The 20,219-nt window shown below is 39.5% G+C and overlaps 1 protein-coding gene across 10 annotated transcripts in view; it reads right to left on the bottom strand.

Moving 5' to 3' along the window:
- Window positions 1–9,473, bottom strand: part of GRIK1 (glutamate ionotropic receptor kainate type subunit 1) — a 430,746-nt gene extending 421,273 nt beyond the window's left edge. For 9 of the 10 annotated variants that reach the window (XM_055279420.2, XM_055279424.2, XM_055279423.2 and 6 more), the window contains exon 1: window positions 8,859–9,473. In XM_055279420.2, the coding sequence (XP_055135395.1) occupies window positions 8,859–8,976 (118 nt within the window). In that variant the 5' untranslated portion in view covers window positions 8,977–9,473. The remainder of the gene's footprint in view (window positions 1–8,858) is intronic. The other variant, XM_063640635.1, reaches the window with a different exon arrangement.
- Between the last annotated feature and the right edge of the window lie 10,746 nt (window positions 9,474–20,219).

Raw genomic sequence — 20,219 nt, 5'->3', positions numbered from 1 at the left:
CCCGTCTCTACTAAAAATACCAAAAAAAAAATTAGCCGGGCGTGGTGGCGGGCGCCTGTAGTCCCAGCTACTCGGAGAGGCTGAGGCAGGAGAATGGCGTGAACCCGGGAGAAGGAGCTTGCAGTGAGCCGAGATTGCGCCACTGCACTCCAGCCTGGGCGACAGAGCCAGACTCTGTCTCAAAAAAAAAAAAAAATAAATAAATAAATAAATAAATTATTATTAAGTAAAGTCAATCTTTATTCAGAGTCCTTGGTTTTTACCTAATGTCATTTTGTTGTTGCTGTTCCGGGATTGCATTCAGGATAGCACATTACATTTTTCTCACTAAGCTTCTTAGGCTTCTCTTGGTTGTGACAGTTTTTCAGATTTTCCTTGTTTTTCATGACTTTGGTGGTTTTGGTCAATATTGGTCAGCTATTTTGCAGAATGCTACTCTGTTGGAATTTGTCCGATGTTTTCTCATTATTAGAGTAGGGCTCTAGGCTTTGGGGAGGAAGACCAGATAGGTAACATACCATTTGCATCACCTGTTATCAAACGTGAATACCAGCAGCATAACCTACCACTGCTGATGCTAACCTGGATCCCTGGCTCTTCTGCTGAGCAGATTTGCCTATTCTCCCTGCTTATTTATTTCATCATTTATCTATATCAGTATGCACTCACGGGAGCATTTCTTTACTTTTCGGCACTATAAGATCCTCCAGAATCATCTTATGTATCTCCCTTCCCAGTACCAGAATAATATTTTTTTTTTCTGAGGAGCCCTAGGTGCCAGGAGTGCTCATGGTTACTGGGGTATCATTGTTCCTAAGCCCTCTCAGCAGACAGAGCAAGGAAATATATGTGTGTGTATACCAACCCACATATAGGTTGAGTTTTAATCAATCATTAGATAAAATAGGTGTTTTGCCTTAAGATTGTCTGTGCTCTTTGACTCGTTTAATGTAAAAAATTATACGTTTTAATACTTTTTTGAATTTTTAAAGGGAAATAGTAAGTTGTAGTGAACTGTTAGTCTCCAAATTGATGACAACTGATGGTAATAATAACAATTAACCATTGGATTTTTGTTAAATGAAAACACACAGGAATAATTCTGATATAAAAATCTGCATTATCACACTTCTCTTGAAACATTAATAAGTACAAATTTTCAATAATAAGGCTGTTGTATGGTTGCTTTATTTTGTATTTTTGCTTTGCCAGGATACTAGTAAACTAGCAACTAATCAAAAGATACAACATGACCTAATCTTTCAAATTTAACTGCTCTACTTGACGAATGTGTCACATAATATTTTTAAAAGCTAAAAGAAAATCTTTTCAAGCTGTGGAAGGTGTTTCTATGAGATTAATTTGTGGCCAGTAGTTTGCTTATTATTTAGTCAATATCATTGCTTGTTAATTTCAATTTGTGACTAATCTTACCCTAGATTTCATTATGTACTTTAGAAAATTCCCAAGTTTTTAATAAGAAAAAAGTAAAATATTGTCCAAGTAACCTGGGAAAGTTATTCTAAAGAGTTTAATGTTTTCAGTAGTTCATAACTGAGATTATAAATTAAATATTTTTACTTCTTTCCTTTTTAAAAATTTTCCTCCCAAGATTAACTATTTTTCTAATTACTTTATTATTTTAAACAATTAATTTAATTATTTTAAATAAAGTAATTGGGAAAATAGTGACAGGGCTGTAAAATAAGTAGGGAGTTTCCAATTTGATACAACAACCTGATCTCAGTAGTAAATCAAGATAAGAAATTAACACAGTTGATTTAGTTGGAATACATTCCTTTTAATTTGAATGCTTTTGTGTTGCCATGAAAATTTGTCATTTAAAAAATCAGATAAGCATTTTAAAACAAAAAATAGATTAAATTTTAAATATAGACCTTTAATTTACCACAAATTACATTCCTAGAAAAGATATTATAAGTCTAATATGAATTTTCAATTTAAAACAATGTTAAAAAGCAAGTCTAATGGGAAAAAAAAAAAACGAGAAAAAGAAAAGGAAAATGGCCCCAGATCAAATTTTATGCTAATAAAATGGTAAACCTTTAGAATAGATTATGTGGTTTTAAGAATATTTTCTAAATAAAAAAGGGCAATAAGTATTAAACATCCAAGTATACTTTTTTGAAGAAAAAATATGTATGAAGCATGCAAAATATCTGGCACCATACTAAGTGTTTTTTTTTATTAATTTGTATTTTTATTTTAAGTTCCAGGTACATGGGCAGTATGTGCAGGTTTTTACATAGGTAACCGTGTGTCATGGTAATCTTAATCCTTAAACCTTTAAGAAAATGTTCTGAAATTGGGAATGGCAGACTCTGGCTTAGAATGAAGCAGCTGCAGAATGTATGGCCATGTGACTTTGGATGTGTGTGCTGAAATTGCAGTGGTTTTACCGGCCCATGTCTCCTCAAGTGTGCACTGGGGAGCATGAGCTGAGTGGGACATTAATAGCTACGATTCAAATAAGGGTCTTCCAATAATTAAAATGTGAAAGACACTGGGTTAAACAAAAGAAACAGAGTGTCTGTTTGTTTTGCTGCAGAATTTCAAAAAGCCTTTACTATACAAATGTGCCTCATGCATCTCCAAGTAAGAACATTTCCCCACGCTTGCTTGTTCAAACAGGTAATTGTGGAGCACAAAACTCTTACCCTGTTCATTAACAGACAGAAAGAGAGGGACAGAGTTATCTTCCTCAAGATCGAAGGTATGCCATGCATTTTACATATGATATATTTCATCCTTATGATAAACTATCAATTTGTTGTTATTATTATTTTCTCTTCTATAGATAACAAAACGGAAGGTAACAAATAATCTTCTCGGTTTCAGTCAATTAGAAAAAGGCAGCTGGAAATATGAATCCCCTTCTCCCTGAAGTCCTCCATTACTCTTTCTTCTAGTCTAAATAGCTTTTGGAAAATTTTAGAACATAAATAATATATCCTATGACATATGGATAATTATCAGTGAAAAAGCAAAACAGAATTGAGATCTCCACTACTCTTTCCTCTAGTCTAAACAGCTTTTGGAAAATTTTAGAATATAAATGATATTTCCTATGTTATATGGATAATTGTCAGTGAAACAACAAAAGAGGATTGCGAGATTCCCACCACCACCATCTCCATCAATCCTTCCCCTTAACCCATCCCAGTTAATTGCACACTCTAACAACAAACAGTGTGTTTGCTAGGCACGGGTACGTAGTGAGGCTTCCTCTCCAACTTGATTGCATTCTTTGAACCCTTTCAAAAGAGAAATTCTGGAGAGTCCACTGATAATATCAGTTTTTCTCTTTGCTAGTTGCCTCACATATAAATCACACTCACTTTTAAGTAATTTAGTTACCCTGGATAACCAAGAGCAACAGGTGATTTCTTATATTTGATTTCCACTTAGTACACACAGTGAAAGGGGAAAGATCTGCTCATTTGCAGAAACATGTTAACATTAGTCAGGCACTCCCTTTTACGTAACACTGTCAGATACTTTCTCTCTAGATTTTTCCAGTGCCCATTGGAGTTTTCAAGTTCATGTTAGGACCAATATGGTGTATACTAAGCTGAAATCAAATATAAGAGAAATGAACTCTTGCTTTTAGTTATTCCGGGTAACTAAATTACTTAAAGTAAGTGTTATTTATTGTTTGAACACACACTTATGCTGTGTGTACTTGGCATACGTAAGTCCATACACAATATGGCATAATTTAATGCAAGGAGCTCAAAACCTGAGACCAGAATAGCTAGTTTCAATTTCTAGTGTTTCTACCAGTAATAACTGAACTTACGCAAAGTCACTATCTCAATGAAAACCAGAGATCACAAACCTTACAAGAAAAGTAGCTGAAGTTGAGGTCTATGTAATGTTAACATTAGGCCCATAAAATCAATATTAAATGAAAAGATGAATGACACAAGTAAAATTGTTAAGGGAAAAGATCTGCTCATTCTCAGAAACATGTTAATATTAGTCAGGCACTCCCTTTTATATCACACTATCGGATACCTTCTCTTTAGACTTTTCCAGCGCCCAGTGGAGTTTTCAAGTTCATGTTAGGACCAACATGATTTTGAAGACACAGGTGCTTCTCTCAGTGACTCTACCTCCAGCCAAAGAGGTCTTCCTAAACACAGGCAACTCTCCTCTGAGTTTCTGAGTTTCTTCCAGGTTTGGCAGCATGCACCACTCTCCACACTCTAGGCATTTGGAAGCCAGAACCTATTCCAAGTTGACTATGCAGTTGATGTAATAGATCAGTGGCGGAACATTAACTAAAAACTCTTCAAAAACACTATTTGAAAAAAATTTTAAAATGTCCACATTGAAAATCTGATGAAAAACATCAGCAGTATAGATTGCAATTGCCAGAATGCAAACCTCAAGGGGCAGATGCTGTCCATTTTATTCACTGTTGTACATCCTGCAATTTTGTAAGTGTGTCTGGCTCATGCTAGAGAAGTAAGAACTCAAATAATATTTGTTGAATGAAGAATGAATATTAAAATGATGAAAAAACTAAGTGCCTAAAAATAAAGTCATGGGTCTGTACACACTTATGTAAAAATATGAACAACTAAAAATATTACTTGGAACTTTGGGGATCTTTGGGTTAAAATATCCAAAAATGGTGCTACAGCCAAGGTAATGATTGACATAAAATAAATTTGGACCTCTCTCAAGAAAATAAAAGCATGTGAACAATGATATTGTCACTATAGATTTCCACACTATTCATATAAATCTCCATAATATTTCTATTTATGTGATGTACTTAACTACATAATAGTACCGTATTTATTTGGTGGTTTTTTGGCAAATTACAGAAATTAGTGTATTTCATCTTCCCTTGTGAAACAGGAAAGGCTGATATCATTACTGCTAGTTCACAGATGAAGAGATTTAGGCTCAAAGATATTAAAGGTCTTATAAAGATACACCAATCAACTGTTAAGTCCCTGTTTAGGAAGAAAATGTAAATAATAAAAAAGGTAGTAAAAACAACATAACAATAATAATAATACAACAAATGTATCCAGATATTACTCAAAGCCCTTTCATATTGAGCTCTTGCCAATGAAACTGTGAGGTTTGCAGTAGTTTTAATTCAATTTATCAGATGCAACAGCAATGGCCTGGTAAGACTAAATAACCCACACTCACTCGTCGATGTATCTAGTAAATTATGGAGGTGGGAATCAAACCTATGCTTTCTGACACCAAAACATGCTTCAGAAAGCCTGGCTGCCCACTACTCAATTCTTAATCCTATTTTTACCATGACCTCTATAATTGTATGTGTTGAGATGATGCACACAAATATATTATCTATCTTTCTGCAATCCTTATTATAAATATTACACATGTGTCCTAAAATCGCATATGCACTTGGAATTTTTTTTTTAATTAATGGTGGTGGGCCACATCTACTAAGGTTACCTAGATCCTGTTCTAACCATTAATTATAAGTCAGCCACCCAATTAAGGAAGATATTTGTGATTGTGAAGCTCACAGACCAACTAATTGCATATGTCAACTAACTAGTTGTTGATATACACTGGTGTATAGAGAGAGGCAGGAATGACTCCAGCAGCTCCACGCAATTCCCAGCAACCAGCTATATTTCTCTTCTATGCAAGCTGCTGGGAAACTTCTTGAGTGCAGTAATAATGTTAAGGGCACCACTATCCTACCGACCTTCTCTGTCTCTTAACTGTTGCATAAGATTATAAACTTTCCAACAGACATTCACAGTGTATGCTCAAATCATATGTCTATGTGAACCCAATACCCTCTCGAATATTCAGTATGCATGAATTTTATCTTAGCTTTTATCCTTTTCTCCAAAGCTGAGGCTTAAGCAGACACTTTGACAAGAAAAGTAGACCAGTAATTAATTCATTCAAGCATTTGAGTGCCTTCTCTATATGAGGACACAGTACTAAGTGCCTAGCGATTTTGCTATACTTTACTTTGAATATTTTAAGTCACTAAAAAACATGCCAGTTAATAATCTAGAGATCTTTTTGTTGGTTGGTTGATTGTTTAGTTGATTGGTCGGTTGCTTGGATGGGTGATGGTTTGTTGGAAAGAAGGATGGGACAGGATATAATAAAGAATACAACTCTCCTTTCTTTTTCCTTACACACACTCATACACATACATAAACTTTGGCTTAGTCCCCAACCCCTTTTTGTTAATTTTTTGTATTCAATATTGCACTTGACTGACACAAGAAAGTCACTGTAGAGAAACAGATTTCCTCTGAGGTAAATCTGGTTTCCACAGTGCTAAATTGCTCATTTAAAAGCACGCATTGGTCCTTAGGTGCATACGGGGCAACAGTGCTCATGTCAGCCACAGAACACTCCAGGCCAGAAGAAGTAACACATTTGTACTGCACATAAACAACACCAGGTCATGCCATGCCATTTTATTTTATGCATTTTGGCTCCCATTTAGAAAAAAGAAAACCTCATTATCTTGTGGCATGTATTTGTAAGGTCAGTGAATCATGTTGGTTGTTTTCACTTTGAAAACTACTTTTACATAGATGATTGTGATTGTTTGGAGCTTAGAAAAATACTCAGATCTGTGAACAAATATATCTTAAAGCATCCTTTTCCCTTCTGCTCCTGAGTTCCTTTAGATGTGGGGATACAGGAAAGGAAAATGCTACCTTATATTTGTTGTACAGGGATGAGGAACATTGGCTAGCACAGCCATTTCTAGCATCCCCAGATTTGTCTCTTTCAAAAGGTAAAAGACACAAGCAAAACCCCAATTAAGTTCATAAGTATTGGAAATTATAACACACACACTCATTACTTACTTTGTATTGTTCAGAATATTTTTTTTTTTTTGACCAGGGTGAGTAGAGTTTATTGCATTCCCAAAAACCCAGGATGTTAAACCTAGAACTTATCTCAGATAAAGGATATTTCAGTTATGTATAGTAGTAGGTTTTTTTAAAAAAATAAATACTTTGAAACTATTTTAGAAAAGACTCTAAACTATCCAATACAATGCACATTAAAATTACCTATAGTCTAGAAAAAACATGTGTGTAGTTAAAGTTAGTATTTGAGATCTGCAGCTCAAAGTAGCACATTTCTATTTTTCTTTTAGTGGGCATGTTCAGTGATTAAAAAATAAAACCCACTATGTTCTGAATTTTTGTAAAGGGGCTAATTGTAGGTCAGAGCTAGTAAAGTAACTGAGCAATTTCAACTGCTCAGGAAACATCACTATGCCAGTGCCTGGCACTGCTCCTGGCATATTCTGTTAGTTCCTGGAAAGGGGGAGGTAGAAGTCCTCAGAGATCAGGGCTTCACTCTTGCCGTTGAAAGTGGAAGATGGCTGCATAGTATTCCATGGTGTAAAATGTGAAAAATGATGAGTTCGTGTCCTTTGTAGGGACATGGATGAAACTGGAAAACATCATTCTCAGTAAACTATCGCAAGGACAAAAAACCAAACACCGCATGTTCTCACTCATAGGTGGGAATTGAACAATGAGAACTCATGGACACAGGAAGGGGAACCTCACGCTCCTGGGACTGTTGTGGGGTGGGGGGAGGGGGGAGGGACAGCATTAGGAGATACACCTAATGCTAAATGACGAGTTAATGGGTGCAGGAAATCAACATGGCACATGGATACATATGTAACAAACCTGCACATTGTGCACATGTACCCTAAAACCCTAAAGTATAATTAAAAAAAAAAAAAAAGAAAGAAAGTGGAAGATGGGAGAAGCTAAGAGACCCATGTGATGTCACAACTTCACCTGTGGCTCCCTCTGTGACTGTGTCTCTAAGAAGCCCGATGGGTTGGGAAAGGAGGAGGGCAAATGAGATTAAGAGAACAATAACTGGGTTTAGTTTGAAAGGCGAAGAGCTGTGTCAACCCTCAAAGCTCAGAAAATGCCCTGTGCAGCCACAGACCAAACCTTGGTGTTGGGTGCTGTACACTTATGGCTGTGAGTCCATGCCCCTTCCACTGTCCTTGCCTTTTGTCATCTTTGGGCTGCCCACATTCAGCCTTCCGGTGTCTCTTTATCTCATTCGAGATCAGAGCCCTGAATCTCCTAGGAAGCTACCTGGACTGGGAACTGGATCTTGCTCAGTGGCAGGCAAGCGGGCAAATTAGGGAGCAAGTGGGAAACTTAAGTGTCTGCTGATGTTGCTAACTGACCGTCCTTCTCACTCTTCGAATCTTCAGCTCGAAGTCAGATCTGAACTCTGCCCCAATCTAGTGGAACCCGTCAGAGTTGGCAGACTCGATGTGGAAGAATCCAACTTAAGCATAAAAACTTGGAGGCTCTGGGGTAACAGGCTCTAGGATATTCCCACATCCCTAGTGGTCCCTGTATTCTATTCTTGAGATTCGTGCATACTTGCCAGTGCCCAGAGCCCAGGTTGCCAGGCACCGGGACTGCGGATCTGGACTGCCAGACGCCCACCCAGGAGGCTGGGAGAGCTCATTTCTGCGCCCAACTCAAGCGGCTGCAGCGGCGCGCGATCCCTTGCCCAGAGTAGGGGTGCCGGTCCCTGCAAACCTGGATTCCCGCACTCTAGCCCGCGTTCCTGGAGCCCAGATTGAAAAACCCGCCAACTGTACCTCCCGGGGAAGCCCGGCACCTTCCAGGAGGAAAGCAGTGACGCGGCTCCCCCTTTTTTGTGTGGCCTCCCATGCACACTGACCTCCACCTTCCCCAGCTCCGGCTCCTGCGCCGCCGCGCGCTGCCTGGCCCGGGACCCGCTCCACCCGCGTTGGTGCGGCGAGCGACCACGTCTCCCGAGCAGGCAGCCTGGGGCTCACTCACCGATCCTGAGTACTTGCGGGGCGGTCTGAGGGAGGATATAGCAGAGGAAATAGAGGAGTGCCCAGCTGATGTCCCTGGTCCAGAGCCCGGGCTGGGCGAGGAGTGTGCCGTGCTCCATCTTCCTAGCTTCTTAATTCATGCCGAGATACAGCCGCTGCCGGACGCCCGAGAGATGCACCCAACTTGGGCCGGGTCCCCGCCTCATCCTCTCTGGATGCTCCGGTTCCAAGCACGCTGCGCCCTCCCCACAGAGCGAGCTCGAGGGAACCCGCGTGGGACCGCGGAGCTGGCTGGCAAGGCTGAGCTCGCTCGGGGCTCCTCAGTGCTGCCGCTAGCCCATCACGGCTCCTCCTCCTCCTCTTCCATGGGCCGCAGACCGCGGAGGATCAGCGCTCTCTGGCTCTCGGAGCCCAGAGACCAGCTGAGGAAAGTTGCTGCCCCGATCTGCAGGAAGGTCTCCCTCATTCGTCCTTTGGTCAGATGCAAAAGTGGGGGAGTAGGTGCAGACAGAGGAGGGGAAAGGGGGAAAGAAGACTAACGAAGAAGGAGAGAGGGTACAGGGTGAGTTGGTGCAGGGGCTCTGAGCAAGCCTGATGAGCTCCAGCAGGTTAACTGCGAGGGAACCACGTTCTGGCTTCTCTCAATCTTTGCTTTCCTCCTCCCCTCGCTGGCCCCACCCTTTATTTACTGCCCGCCCCAACCCCACTGATCAAGATACTCGCGCGCGCGCGCACACACACACACAGACACACACACACACACACACACACACACACACACACACACACACACGCTCTTTTTCTCTCCCTCAACTTTGCGCTCTGCTGCTGGGAAGTCGATCGAGTGTTGCATTCTCAAGACAGATCAAATCTAAACTATTGGTCCGACCAGTAAAAGCCTCTGCTGTCCGCTGTGAGTGGCAAGGAAGCCTTCTTGGTAATGTCCCTGTGCACCTGTTAGGGGGTCTTATAGACAGCCGGCTATGACTCGTCCCATCATTTAATGGAAAATCACCTCCAATATTTTGGAAAATATCGGGGCTCCTATTTTAACTCTGACAAGGATGAAGAACAGGGGAAGGGGGAGAGGAATGAAAAAGCTTCAGTACTCCGAGATTATAGTGGCTTCATTCCTATTTGGGCCCGAGCTAATCTCTTGCAAATTGCTTCCATTTACACGTGCCACTGAGACAGAAGCAGCCTCCAGCGCCGCTGCTTTTCTTCATTTCTTTTAACTGTCAGGTTTGAACACTGAAAGATAGGCTATTTTAGCAATGTAGGTTTGGAGACTGTTTCTCTATAGAAGGACAAGGACACTTCCCTAGGGAAATTAGCATTTGATTATGTTGGTTTAATTTCCTTCGAGTTTTGTGGGGAATGTTCTATATATATGTTTGCTAGTTCTGTATTAACATCTCTTTTTTTTTAACTGGTAAATAGATTTTGAAGAACTGACCTAATCCATATGAAAAGTATGTCCACAGTTGTTATATGAGCCTAGAGTGGGAAACAATTGCAAAAGGAATCTAATATATCTTAAAGTCCATTTGTGTATTAATTAATTATTTCATTCATTCATTATTCAACAAATACCTACTGAGTATCTTGTTTGTGGTGTCAGACACTATACTTTTCACTAAAAACCCTGTGGTGGGGTAAATGCATGTTCATTCTCCAAGGGAGGTTAGAACTCCACTGTGGAAAGCTAGTCAGTTCATATCTCAAGTAGTAGGCTTGGTTCTGGACACTTTGGGGTGAGAGTTAACAAAGCAGAACATATCTGCAGATAAGAAGAGGGACTGATAGGGATTTAGGAATGCATTTTTGCGTGGAAAGAGTGAGGAAACCAAGAGGAATTAGGAGTACATGCTGGTTATCTTCAGACATTTGAAGAGCTCTTGTGTTAAAAGAAAGTAGCCTTATTCAGTGTTAGTTATGTGAGAAGAACTAAGAAAAATAAGATCGTCAGAGGGAAATTGTAGAAGAGTAAATTTTGTCTCATTCGGGGAGCATTTTTAAGACCAGAGAATATGAAACAGCAGCAAGGCTGGGTGTGTTGGCTTACATTGGCGCACTTTGGTGATGTTGAGGAGGGAAGATGACCTAAAGCCAGGATTTCGAGGCCAGCCTTGGAAACATAGTGAGACCCTTCCTGTGCAAATAAAAATTAAGAAAAACAGTAGCATGACCTGCTTCAGAAAAGAGGCAAAGTCAAACTCTTCATTTATTTATGCATATTTTTTGAGAGCCCACGTTGTGTGAAGTATTGCGCCAATCTCTGGAGACACAGAGGGATATGATTGCTGCCACTGTGGAACTCATGGACATTAAAGTATGATGAGCTTTACAAAATGGTGCTATGGAAGTAAAGAAAAAAAGGAGCCTAATCCCATTTAAGGGTTTGGAAAGGGCTTGTTCAGGAAGTGATGCTTCAAAACTCAAAGCATCGGTGGTTTAAAAGGGATTAGTAAGTATTTCTTAAAGTGAGAATGAATGTAAATCTGTTAGAGGGTTTATTTTTAAATCTAAAGGTCTGTGGTAAGCATTTTCAGTCATCTATTTTCTCTGGGTGCATAAAAGACCAATACGTAGTAGATATTGAGTGGCTAAAGTTTGAAGACCCAAGGTCTAGAATTAAGTCAGCTTTTGAACAAACTGGGTTTAAATTCTGGTTTTACCAAGTCTATGTTTTTAGCTTTGGTTAAATTTCAATGTCTGCCTGTAGTCCATTGCTGGTGCTTACATATATCTAGTTTTCCCCTTCTCTGGCTCATGAAAGCCTGTACCTTTTCAATTAGTTGGAATCTACCTTTTCAATTAATTGGAATCATGTGACCGTTTTTGGCCAATAAAACATGAGTGGAAGTTCACCGCTGCCAGGAGAAAAGGAAGTGAAAAAAGATCCTGCATGGCCTTCCAGGACTCTCTTTCCCTGCCAGAGTAACTCTGAAAGCCACAAGTTCTAGAAGTTAAGATGAAAGCAGCCTCAATCCCTGAGTAATTTTTTGTAAGGGAGTTGCTCTGAATGTTTCTAGAACAGCAACACACTGGTAACAAATCAGTCCCAGCTCAACGTTATGTTTTAATCCACTACAGTTTTGAGATGTTTGTTACTGCAGCATAAGCTACTCTGTACTAACTAATAAACTTTCTATGACTTGATATCTTCAACTGTAAAATGAGAATAATAATAACACTACAGGGCCATTGGAGGATTATATGAGCTACTGCATGTGAAGAATTTCCTAAGGTCCTTGTTACTCAGCATATTTTAGTTTATTTGCGGTCGTTACTTTTCTGGTTAAAGGAATCCATGCATACATTTCTAGTAATAATCTGCCCCAGATTGCACAGACTGAAATATTTTGTTTTTTGTGCAAGAAGTCAACAGCACTGGTCCAATTAATTACATGGTAATCATAATTGTTTTGATATTATTTCAAGAGTTTCGCTACTTTTTACCTGTATTATCTCTGGTTTATGAGGAAACAGTTCATTTTGATAATTAGAGATATTAGAGAGATTTCCTAAAGGAAGTTTCTTGAAAACTAAATGGCACACTGCAGTTATGTTTCTGTATCATCTGTAAAATTCTGTAAAGCTTAAAACTGAAATTTATTTCCTTGTTAAAATGCTTCTCTCCACTGCTCATGTACACAGGTTCATGGTGTTGAGTTACTCGTGAGTGATCAGCAGCTGCTGTTAATTTGTTTTGTGCTTTTTAGAAGGACTGTATTTTGTACATATATTCATCCAGTTATTTTTTTGCCCAAAATGACTCTGGTAATCACTCTTGATTCACATTTTCTCATAGTACCCTCTTAAGAATAAACATGTCTAATTGAATGCATGCTGTCTTTTTCCCATTCCCCAGATCTTAAGCTTAAATTGATACACCGTGGTTAATAATAAAACAGTACAATGACATGCAGCATTGTGCTTCCTATGAGAGCTGGTGGCATTACTTAGATACTAATCTATTTTAAATTACTTAATTTTTAGAAGATAACATATACAAAGAAAAATAGCTTAGCGTAAACTGGGGAATGCAAATGTTATACAGTCTTTTCAAAATGTTGTGAGCATACTTGAGGAAACTTAAAATATTACTCATGGCACCAAAAACAAAAGATCAAGTGGCTTTTAGAGCTTGCTAGGACTGTGTAGCTGATGTAGGGTCAAAATCTTGAGTTCTTGACTACTTCTTTATGCTTTTTTCGCTAGGTCATATGATATATTTCTATGATGTTAAATACTACCTTTTAGCCAAAGATTGTCAAATGTTGTCTTTTGCTCAAACCTCCAGATTCATGCAGCCAATTTTAGTGACCATTTCTAAGTGAGTCAACATCTCAAATCCTTGATTCTGTCACATGTCATTGCCCCGCACTGAATCCTCTCCCAGGTTTTCTCATTTCAATATGAACACCACCTTCCACCCAGCCATTAAAACTGGAAAATCAGGAGGTCACCCTTCATTTTTTTTCTCAATTCTTCACCTACTCCAGTATCAGTTTATTTTTACAATGACTTTACCTCCAGAGTATGTCTTTAGTCGACTTCTCTATACTCCACTGATATCATGCTAGCCTGGGGTTTCTCAACCACAAAACTATTGATATCTTTGGTTAGAAAATTATTTTTTATGAAGGCAGTTGTCCTGTTCTTTGTAGGACTTTTAGCCACTTCCCAGGACTCTCTCCACTAGATGTCAGCAGTATCCTCCTCCCAAGGTGTGACAACTAAAAATGTCTGCAGACATTGTCAAATAAATGCCCTCTGATGCACAAAATTACCCCTGATTGAGAGCCACGGCACTAGCCTAAATCACCATGATCTTCCATCTTCCATCTGGTCTGTTACAGTAAACTTTTAATTACCTCTCTTCTCTCATTTGCCTCTTTCTATCCATTCTGTCTGTTTGATCTAAATTAGCTTCTCCCATTAGCTTTCTTCACAAGGCCCTTCTTAGATCCCTCCTGGTCATTATTAACTCTCTACTTATTTTATTTATTTTATTAGAAATTCTCTGATAGTGGACTCTTTGTCTGCTCTGTTTGCTTGAAACCTTAATGTGTAACACTGTGCCTGGTGCTTAGAGGGAGCTTGATTACTACTCACTGAATGAATAAATGAATGAGTGACGCTCTCTCATAAGATGTACAACCTATAAATTATAGCAGCAGATTTGTAAGATTGAGTTGAATAAGGAGCCTAATTTCTCTTTTAATTTCATTCAAAGCACCTACATTGATCGGCTTAATGTTTAGTGTTATCCTGAGTTCATGTCTAGGAAAACCAGAGTGTAACATTTTATGTGCTTCTTCAGATTTCGGCAAAACGCTATATGGAGTAGGGGTTTCTTTTATAACTTCATTTTCAGCAAAGTGGCTATCATTTCACATACCTTAACAATTTTACTGTAATTTCTGTACTAACACTGGTCTATTTGCCAAAGCACTCTGGAAAGCAGCTGTAGTGAAATCTTAAAAAAAAAAAAAAAAACCTATCTCAGTTATTTGTCCCTTCACATCCTATTGTAATAACCTGAGACTCTAAAGAAATTCAGTCACATGGAAGGTCTGAACCTAGTTGGTATTTAGTTAATTTCATACATATGTTGGACTCATCACAGGCTAAAGAAGAAAAAATCCAGGCTGAGTACTCAGGGTATTGGGAGCCAGCCCTGGGCTGACCACTGACTATAGCTCACTGCTCTTGGACAAGTCACATCACCTCCTTGGACCTCAACTGCCTCAACCATAGCATGAAGTGGTTAGACTCATATTCTCCATTTCCCGTTCCAGACCTAAGAGTCAATATAAATTATAGAAATTTTATAAAAGGATGGCTCATATTTTTGCTCTCCTTTGTTTATAAATAGAATGAACTTAAGTTCCTTAAGATAATGAGCATTTATTTGTATTTATTTTATATGCCAGACACTATTCTTCTTATTTTTACAGGCGTTAACTTACCTAATACAGCAACCTTAAGAGGTAAGTACTACTGTTATGCACATATCACAGCTAAAGAAACTGAGGCAGAGAGGTGAAGCAGATGTCAGAAATGACAGAGCTAAGTGACAGAATTAGAGCTGGGTCACTATGGTTCTAAAGCCCCAGCTTTTTAAAAAACAAATTGAGATTAAATGCACGTAACATGCAATTAACCTTTTCAAAATAAACAATTTAATTGCATTTAGTACATTTACAATGTAGCAAAACCACCAACTCCAATTAATTCTCCAGTCGTTGGAAAGTCATGAGTGACACAAGAGTAGCAAAGGTGAATTAGAGAGGCAGCAGGTGCATGCATCTGCTAAGGACTTGTGGGCTGGCATAAGGACTGACTTTTCTTCTGGATGAAATGGGAGTCACTGAAAGCTTTGAATAGAGAAGTGACAGCATGAAGTTTATGTTTTAATTTGTTATGGTTTGTTTCAGGGACTACATTAGTTATCAGAGGCCCAGTCAATAGGTATTGTTCTTGCCTTCATGGGGCTTATGATCATGTAAATAGTCCTGCAAATAGGCCGGGCATGGTGGCTCATGCCTGGTGGGTGGATCGCTTGAGGTCAGGAGTTCGAGACTAGCCTGGCCAACATGGTGAAACCCTGTCTCTACTAAAAATACAAAAATTACCTGGGCATGGTGGCACGTGCCTGGTAATCCCAGCTACTCTGGAAGCTGAGGCAGGAGAATTGCTTGAACCCAGGAGGTGGAGGTTGCAGTGAGCCAAGATCGCGCCACTGCACTCTGGCCTGGATGACAGAGCAAGGCTCTGTCTCAAAAAGAAAAAGCCTGTTTTGAGACTTAGCGTGAATATAAAACATATTCTTTTGGGCCTAGCTTCCTTCAAATAATAGCTAATGTTTACAGAGTCCTTACTAGATACCAGGCACTACTTTTAGTGCCTTGCAGTCCCAAGTCCCCATGACCCGTTGAGATGGTTACTCATATTAGTTCTTCTCTTTTACAAAAAAAGGACGCTGAGGCACAGGGACAGAATGTAGTTTCCATGAGGAAAAGCTCATAGATGTGAGAAGAGATTTTGCAAGTGGAACTTGGCTTCTATTAGGAGCTCAGGAAAGACTGCTCAGAGGAAGGAACATTTATACATTGCCTTAAAGGAACTTGGGAGTGACTGCAAGGGGGACGAGAAGAACATTCCAGGCAGAGAGAAGGCTCTATTACGGAAAGCAGTTCCCAGTCATAGAAAAGGTCTTAAAGCATATTTGGCTGCTGTGAGCTGGAGAGACTGTAGCACCAGATGAGATGGGAAATGTGGGCAGATTCCAGGTCCCTAGGGATCCTTACAGGCCTCCCTGAGGATTTTAGAATTTCTTCTAAAACTGATGTAAAACCTTGGAGCCAGATGCATCTTTTCCACCTGTACTCATTTGCCATCATTCGTCCACCCAGTTACGTGCTTCACAAGGAGGAGTTCCCCACCAGCCTGGGCCACAATACTAGCTTCTCCTTGCTTTTGCTTCTGGTGTTCCTCCCCACTCTACCTCTCCAGAATTCTTCCTTCTCATTTGGCTTCAGGGCCACTGGTCCTCTTCTGATCCCCAGTCATGCCCAACTCCTCATGACAGCACATTTCCCCAAACCGCTTTCAGTCCTTGAGCATCCTTTTTCTCACAGGTTACCTGGTTAAGGATTATTTATTGCTCAGTATCTCATTTCTAAGAGAGGCTTTCCTTGGGTCCACAGTGAAAAATACGTCAACCCAGTTTATTCCTTCTTAGCATGCTGTACTTTTCCTTCTCACCGCTTATCTCTAATTTTAACTCTTTATTCATTTGTTTAATGTTTCTCTCTCTCCTTTAGATTTCAAGAACCAGGAGAGCGGGGTTTGTGCGTGCATACAATGCTGTGGCTCTGTGCACGTCCAGAGCCACCCCCGACTTCTGACATATAGTAGGAACTCAATTCATATTGGCAGACGAATTAGATCTGAATTCTTGGAATGTCAAGAACTCCATAAGATCTAACAAAGAAATCTCAGTTCAAGCAGGGAGGTATAACATGGTATACCTCCTGCGTTTCACTAATGTATTTAATGTTTGATGAAAGTTTGCTTTTACATAGTGTTTCATTAATCATTATTTTCAGCAATCATAGAAGCTCAAATTATTTCAGGGAATGATTAAATAAGGGCACAGAAAACTTGAAGTTAGAGAGCTAGAAATTGCCTTAAAAAAGCTAAAATTGAAGCTCACAACCGTTACAACGTTCTAATTTTTATTCAGCCCACCCTTCCTTATGGAATTTCAATTTAAGTCTCCTGACAACAAAACACATTAAACCCCTTCATATTTAAATCATATAAATTAACCAAATTTCTAATTATTACATCTGGTTTAATTTCCTCATAATCTCATACAGCAAATGTCATCTGTTTTTTAAATTATTATATTTTATTTATCAAAGCAATACATGTATATCATTTTAAAAGTTAAATAGTACTAAATGAGAACATACTGAAACAGTGCCACTTCTCCCTCTTCCTCCAGCTCCTGCTCTCCAACTCTTCCAGCTATTTTGTCCACTATTTATGCATCTTATATCTCTGTTTCTCTGTAGTATACATAAATAGCGTTTGTTGACTTCATCAATTTGAGGTATTATCTACTGACTTCCATCATGTCAATTGATAATATTGACATGATTTTACTCTTTAACACCTTCATCTGATTAAATTGATTTTCTCTTTCTCCTCTTTTTTTTTTTTTTTTTTTTTTTGAGATAGGGTCTCACTCTGTCACCCAGGCTAGAGTGTGGTGGCACAATCATTGCTCACTGCAGCCTGGACTTCCGGGGCTGAAGTGATCCTCCCTCCTCGGCCCCCTGAGTAGCTGGGACTACAGGTACATAACGCTATGCCTGGCTAATTTTTATATTCTTATAGAGATGGGGTTTCACCATGTTGCCCAGGCTGGTCTTGAATGCCTGGGATCAAATGATCCTCCCACTTCAGCCTCCCAAAGTGCTCAGACTATAGGCATGAACTACCACACCCAGTCTCTCCTTTTTTTAAAATACTACAATTTTATGTTCAATCACCGTTCAGGGTTTATAGTCTACTTTGCTGTCCTATCCCCATCTCCCCCCTCGTTCTTGTCTCCTTCTTTTTCTCCTTCTTCTCCCTCTTCTGCTCCTTCTCCTCCTTCTTTTTGCCTCCATGTCTCTCTCTCTTTATTTCTATCTCTATCTCACTCTCTCTCAGAACATACTTGAGTAACGTCCTGAGTAAAGGTGCTTAAAATAGCTCTCTCTCTAAAATTCAATTTATTCCGGTGTTGTATGTATTGCGTTAATTCCTCTCTTTGTCAACTTGTATAACTTTCTGGAACATTTTCTCAACTTTATTGTTCAATTCTTGTATGATTTTTTTCATTTATGCTATTGTGTTTTTTAGTTATTTTCATCTGACTTTTTTAATGTGTTATTTTTGTTTTATAGATGCAACATTGTTTTTTAACTCTCTAAGGATATTATTGGGAGACTTTTTCTCCAAATTGTCTCTTGCTTTTAAGTTCCTTTTTTTTCCATGTATTTTAGTCTCCAACTTTCAAGGTGAAAAACTTCCTTAAATGTCCTTTAACCCTTTGTTGTGTGCTCATGTTTAAGGAAAGGGGACTGGAATGTGGATTGTAAGAGCTGAATGCAATAAGCAGGACTTAGGGGGTTCTAAGAGTTTCTAAAGAGGGACCTGGAGTGACATCAGGAAAACTCCGATGTCAGTATATACGTGTTTGAGAGTATGTTTAAGAGTTTTTTCTTGGGCTGATTATATTCCCAAGAGAAGATTCTTCTGGTGCCCTCTGGGAGTCTAGTGAAAGAACAGAGCTGGCAAACATCAACTCCATGAGACTATGGCCCCAGTTTTATGTGAGAGTGATAGGGAGAGCATGTTATCCAGTAGCGTGAAGTCAACTGTGTCCTAAAGAGCTTTCCAAGCCCTTTCATACTAGTTCTCTGTTTGCCGCAGGTCCTGATGTGTTCCAGGCTTCTAGTTCTAAGCAATGAGTTTTCTACTCTGAAGATTAGCTTGATTCTTGCCTTTCGCAGTACTACTTTAACACATAGAATTCTTCAGCTGGCCAAGAAAGTTTCCACTTCTCTGATTATCTTCCCATTCCTTGTACTTTGTCATTTTTGTGAGATTTCTGGGGGAAAAGTGTTCAGTCCTCCACCTTTATCCAGAAGCACTTATTTTATAACTTTTAATATAAATTGTTATAGCAAGACAAGCATGATGGCTTACACCTATAGTCCCAACTACCTGGGAGGCTGAAGTGGGAGGTTCATTAGAGGTCAGGAGATTGAGACTGGCCTGACATCATAGTGAGACTCCTCTAAAAAAAATATTTTTTTAATTAGCCACGCGTGGTGGTGCATGCCTGTAGTCCCAGCTACCTGGGAGACTGAGGTGAAAGGATCATTAGAGGTCAGGAGTTTGAGACAAGCGTAGGCAGAGACTCCATCTCCAAAAAAATTTATTTTAAAAAACATAGCCATGAGTAGTGGTGCATGCCTTTAGTCCCAGCTACTCAGGAGGCTGAGGCAGGAGGATTGTTTGAGTCCAGGAGTCTGAGGCTGCAGTGAGCTATGAGGGTGACAGAATGAGATCCTATCTCTTTAAAAATAAATAAATTAATTAAATTTTAAAATAAATACATTGCTTTAGCAGATGCTCTCAATGCTTCATCCATATGTTCTCAGCAGTTACCACTATATGTGAACATGGCCTCCTGAATACAGCTGGGACTTTCTGCCTAAGGACTCTTTTCTTTCTTTCTTCCCCTGCTCCCTCCCTCCTTCCCTCCTTCCCTCCCTCCCTCCTTCCCTCCCTCCCTCCTTCCTTCCCTCCCTCCCTTCCTCCTTTTTTCCTTCCTTCCCTCCTTTCTTCCTTCCTTCCCTCTTCCTATCCTTCCTCCCATCCTTCCTTTCTTTTTGACTATGGAAGTTTGTGTTTAGTGCTAGAGAGTCAATGTCACTAGAATAATACCCACTGGGAGAACTCCAAGGTATGTTCTATACTTTCTCCAGTTTCCCAAAGGGATTCAGTTCCAGTTGCCTGAGTGATCACTTGCTTGTCAGTGCATCTTTAATGGGCTTCCTCTCCTTCCCTGTCGCATATCCTTACTCCTTTACTATTCTTTCCTGGAACTGTCTCTCAAATTAACTAACAACACTCTAATCCTCGTCTGCGTGTCTGCTTCTGAGGAGACCCTAGATATTTCTCAACCTTTTTATACTTCTCACCTACACTGTTCCTTTTTTAGCTAGCTCATAATTGTTAGATAATTACAATTTTTGAAGACTGGGTAATTAATCTTATTCTTAATATC

This window comes from Symphalangus syndactylus, chromosome 5 (genome assembly GCF_028878055.3).
Source record: "Symphalangus syndactylus isolate Jambi chromosome 5, NHGRI_mSymSyn1-v2.1_pri, whole genome shotgun sequence".
NCBI classification, from domain to species: domain Eukaryota; kingdom Metazoa; phylum Chordata; class Mammalia; order Primates; family Hylobatidae; genus Symphalangus; species Symphalangus syndactylus.
This window is presented reverse-complemented; position numbering and strand designations above follow the sequence as displayed.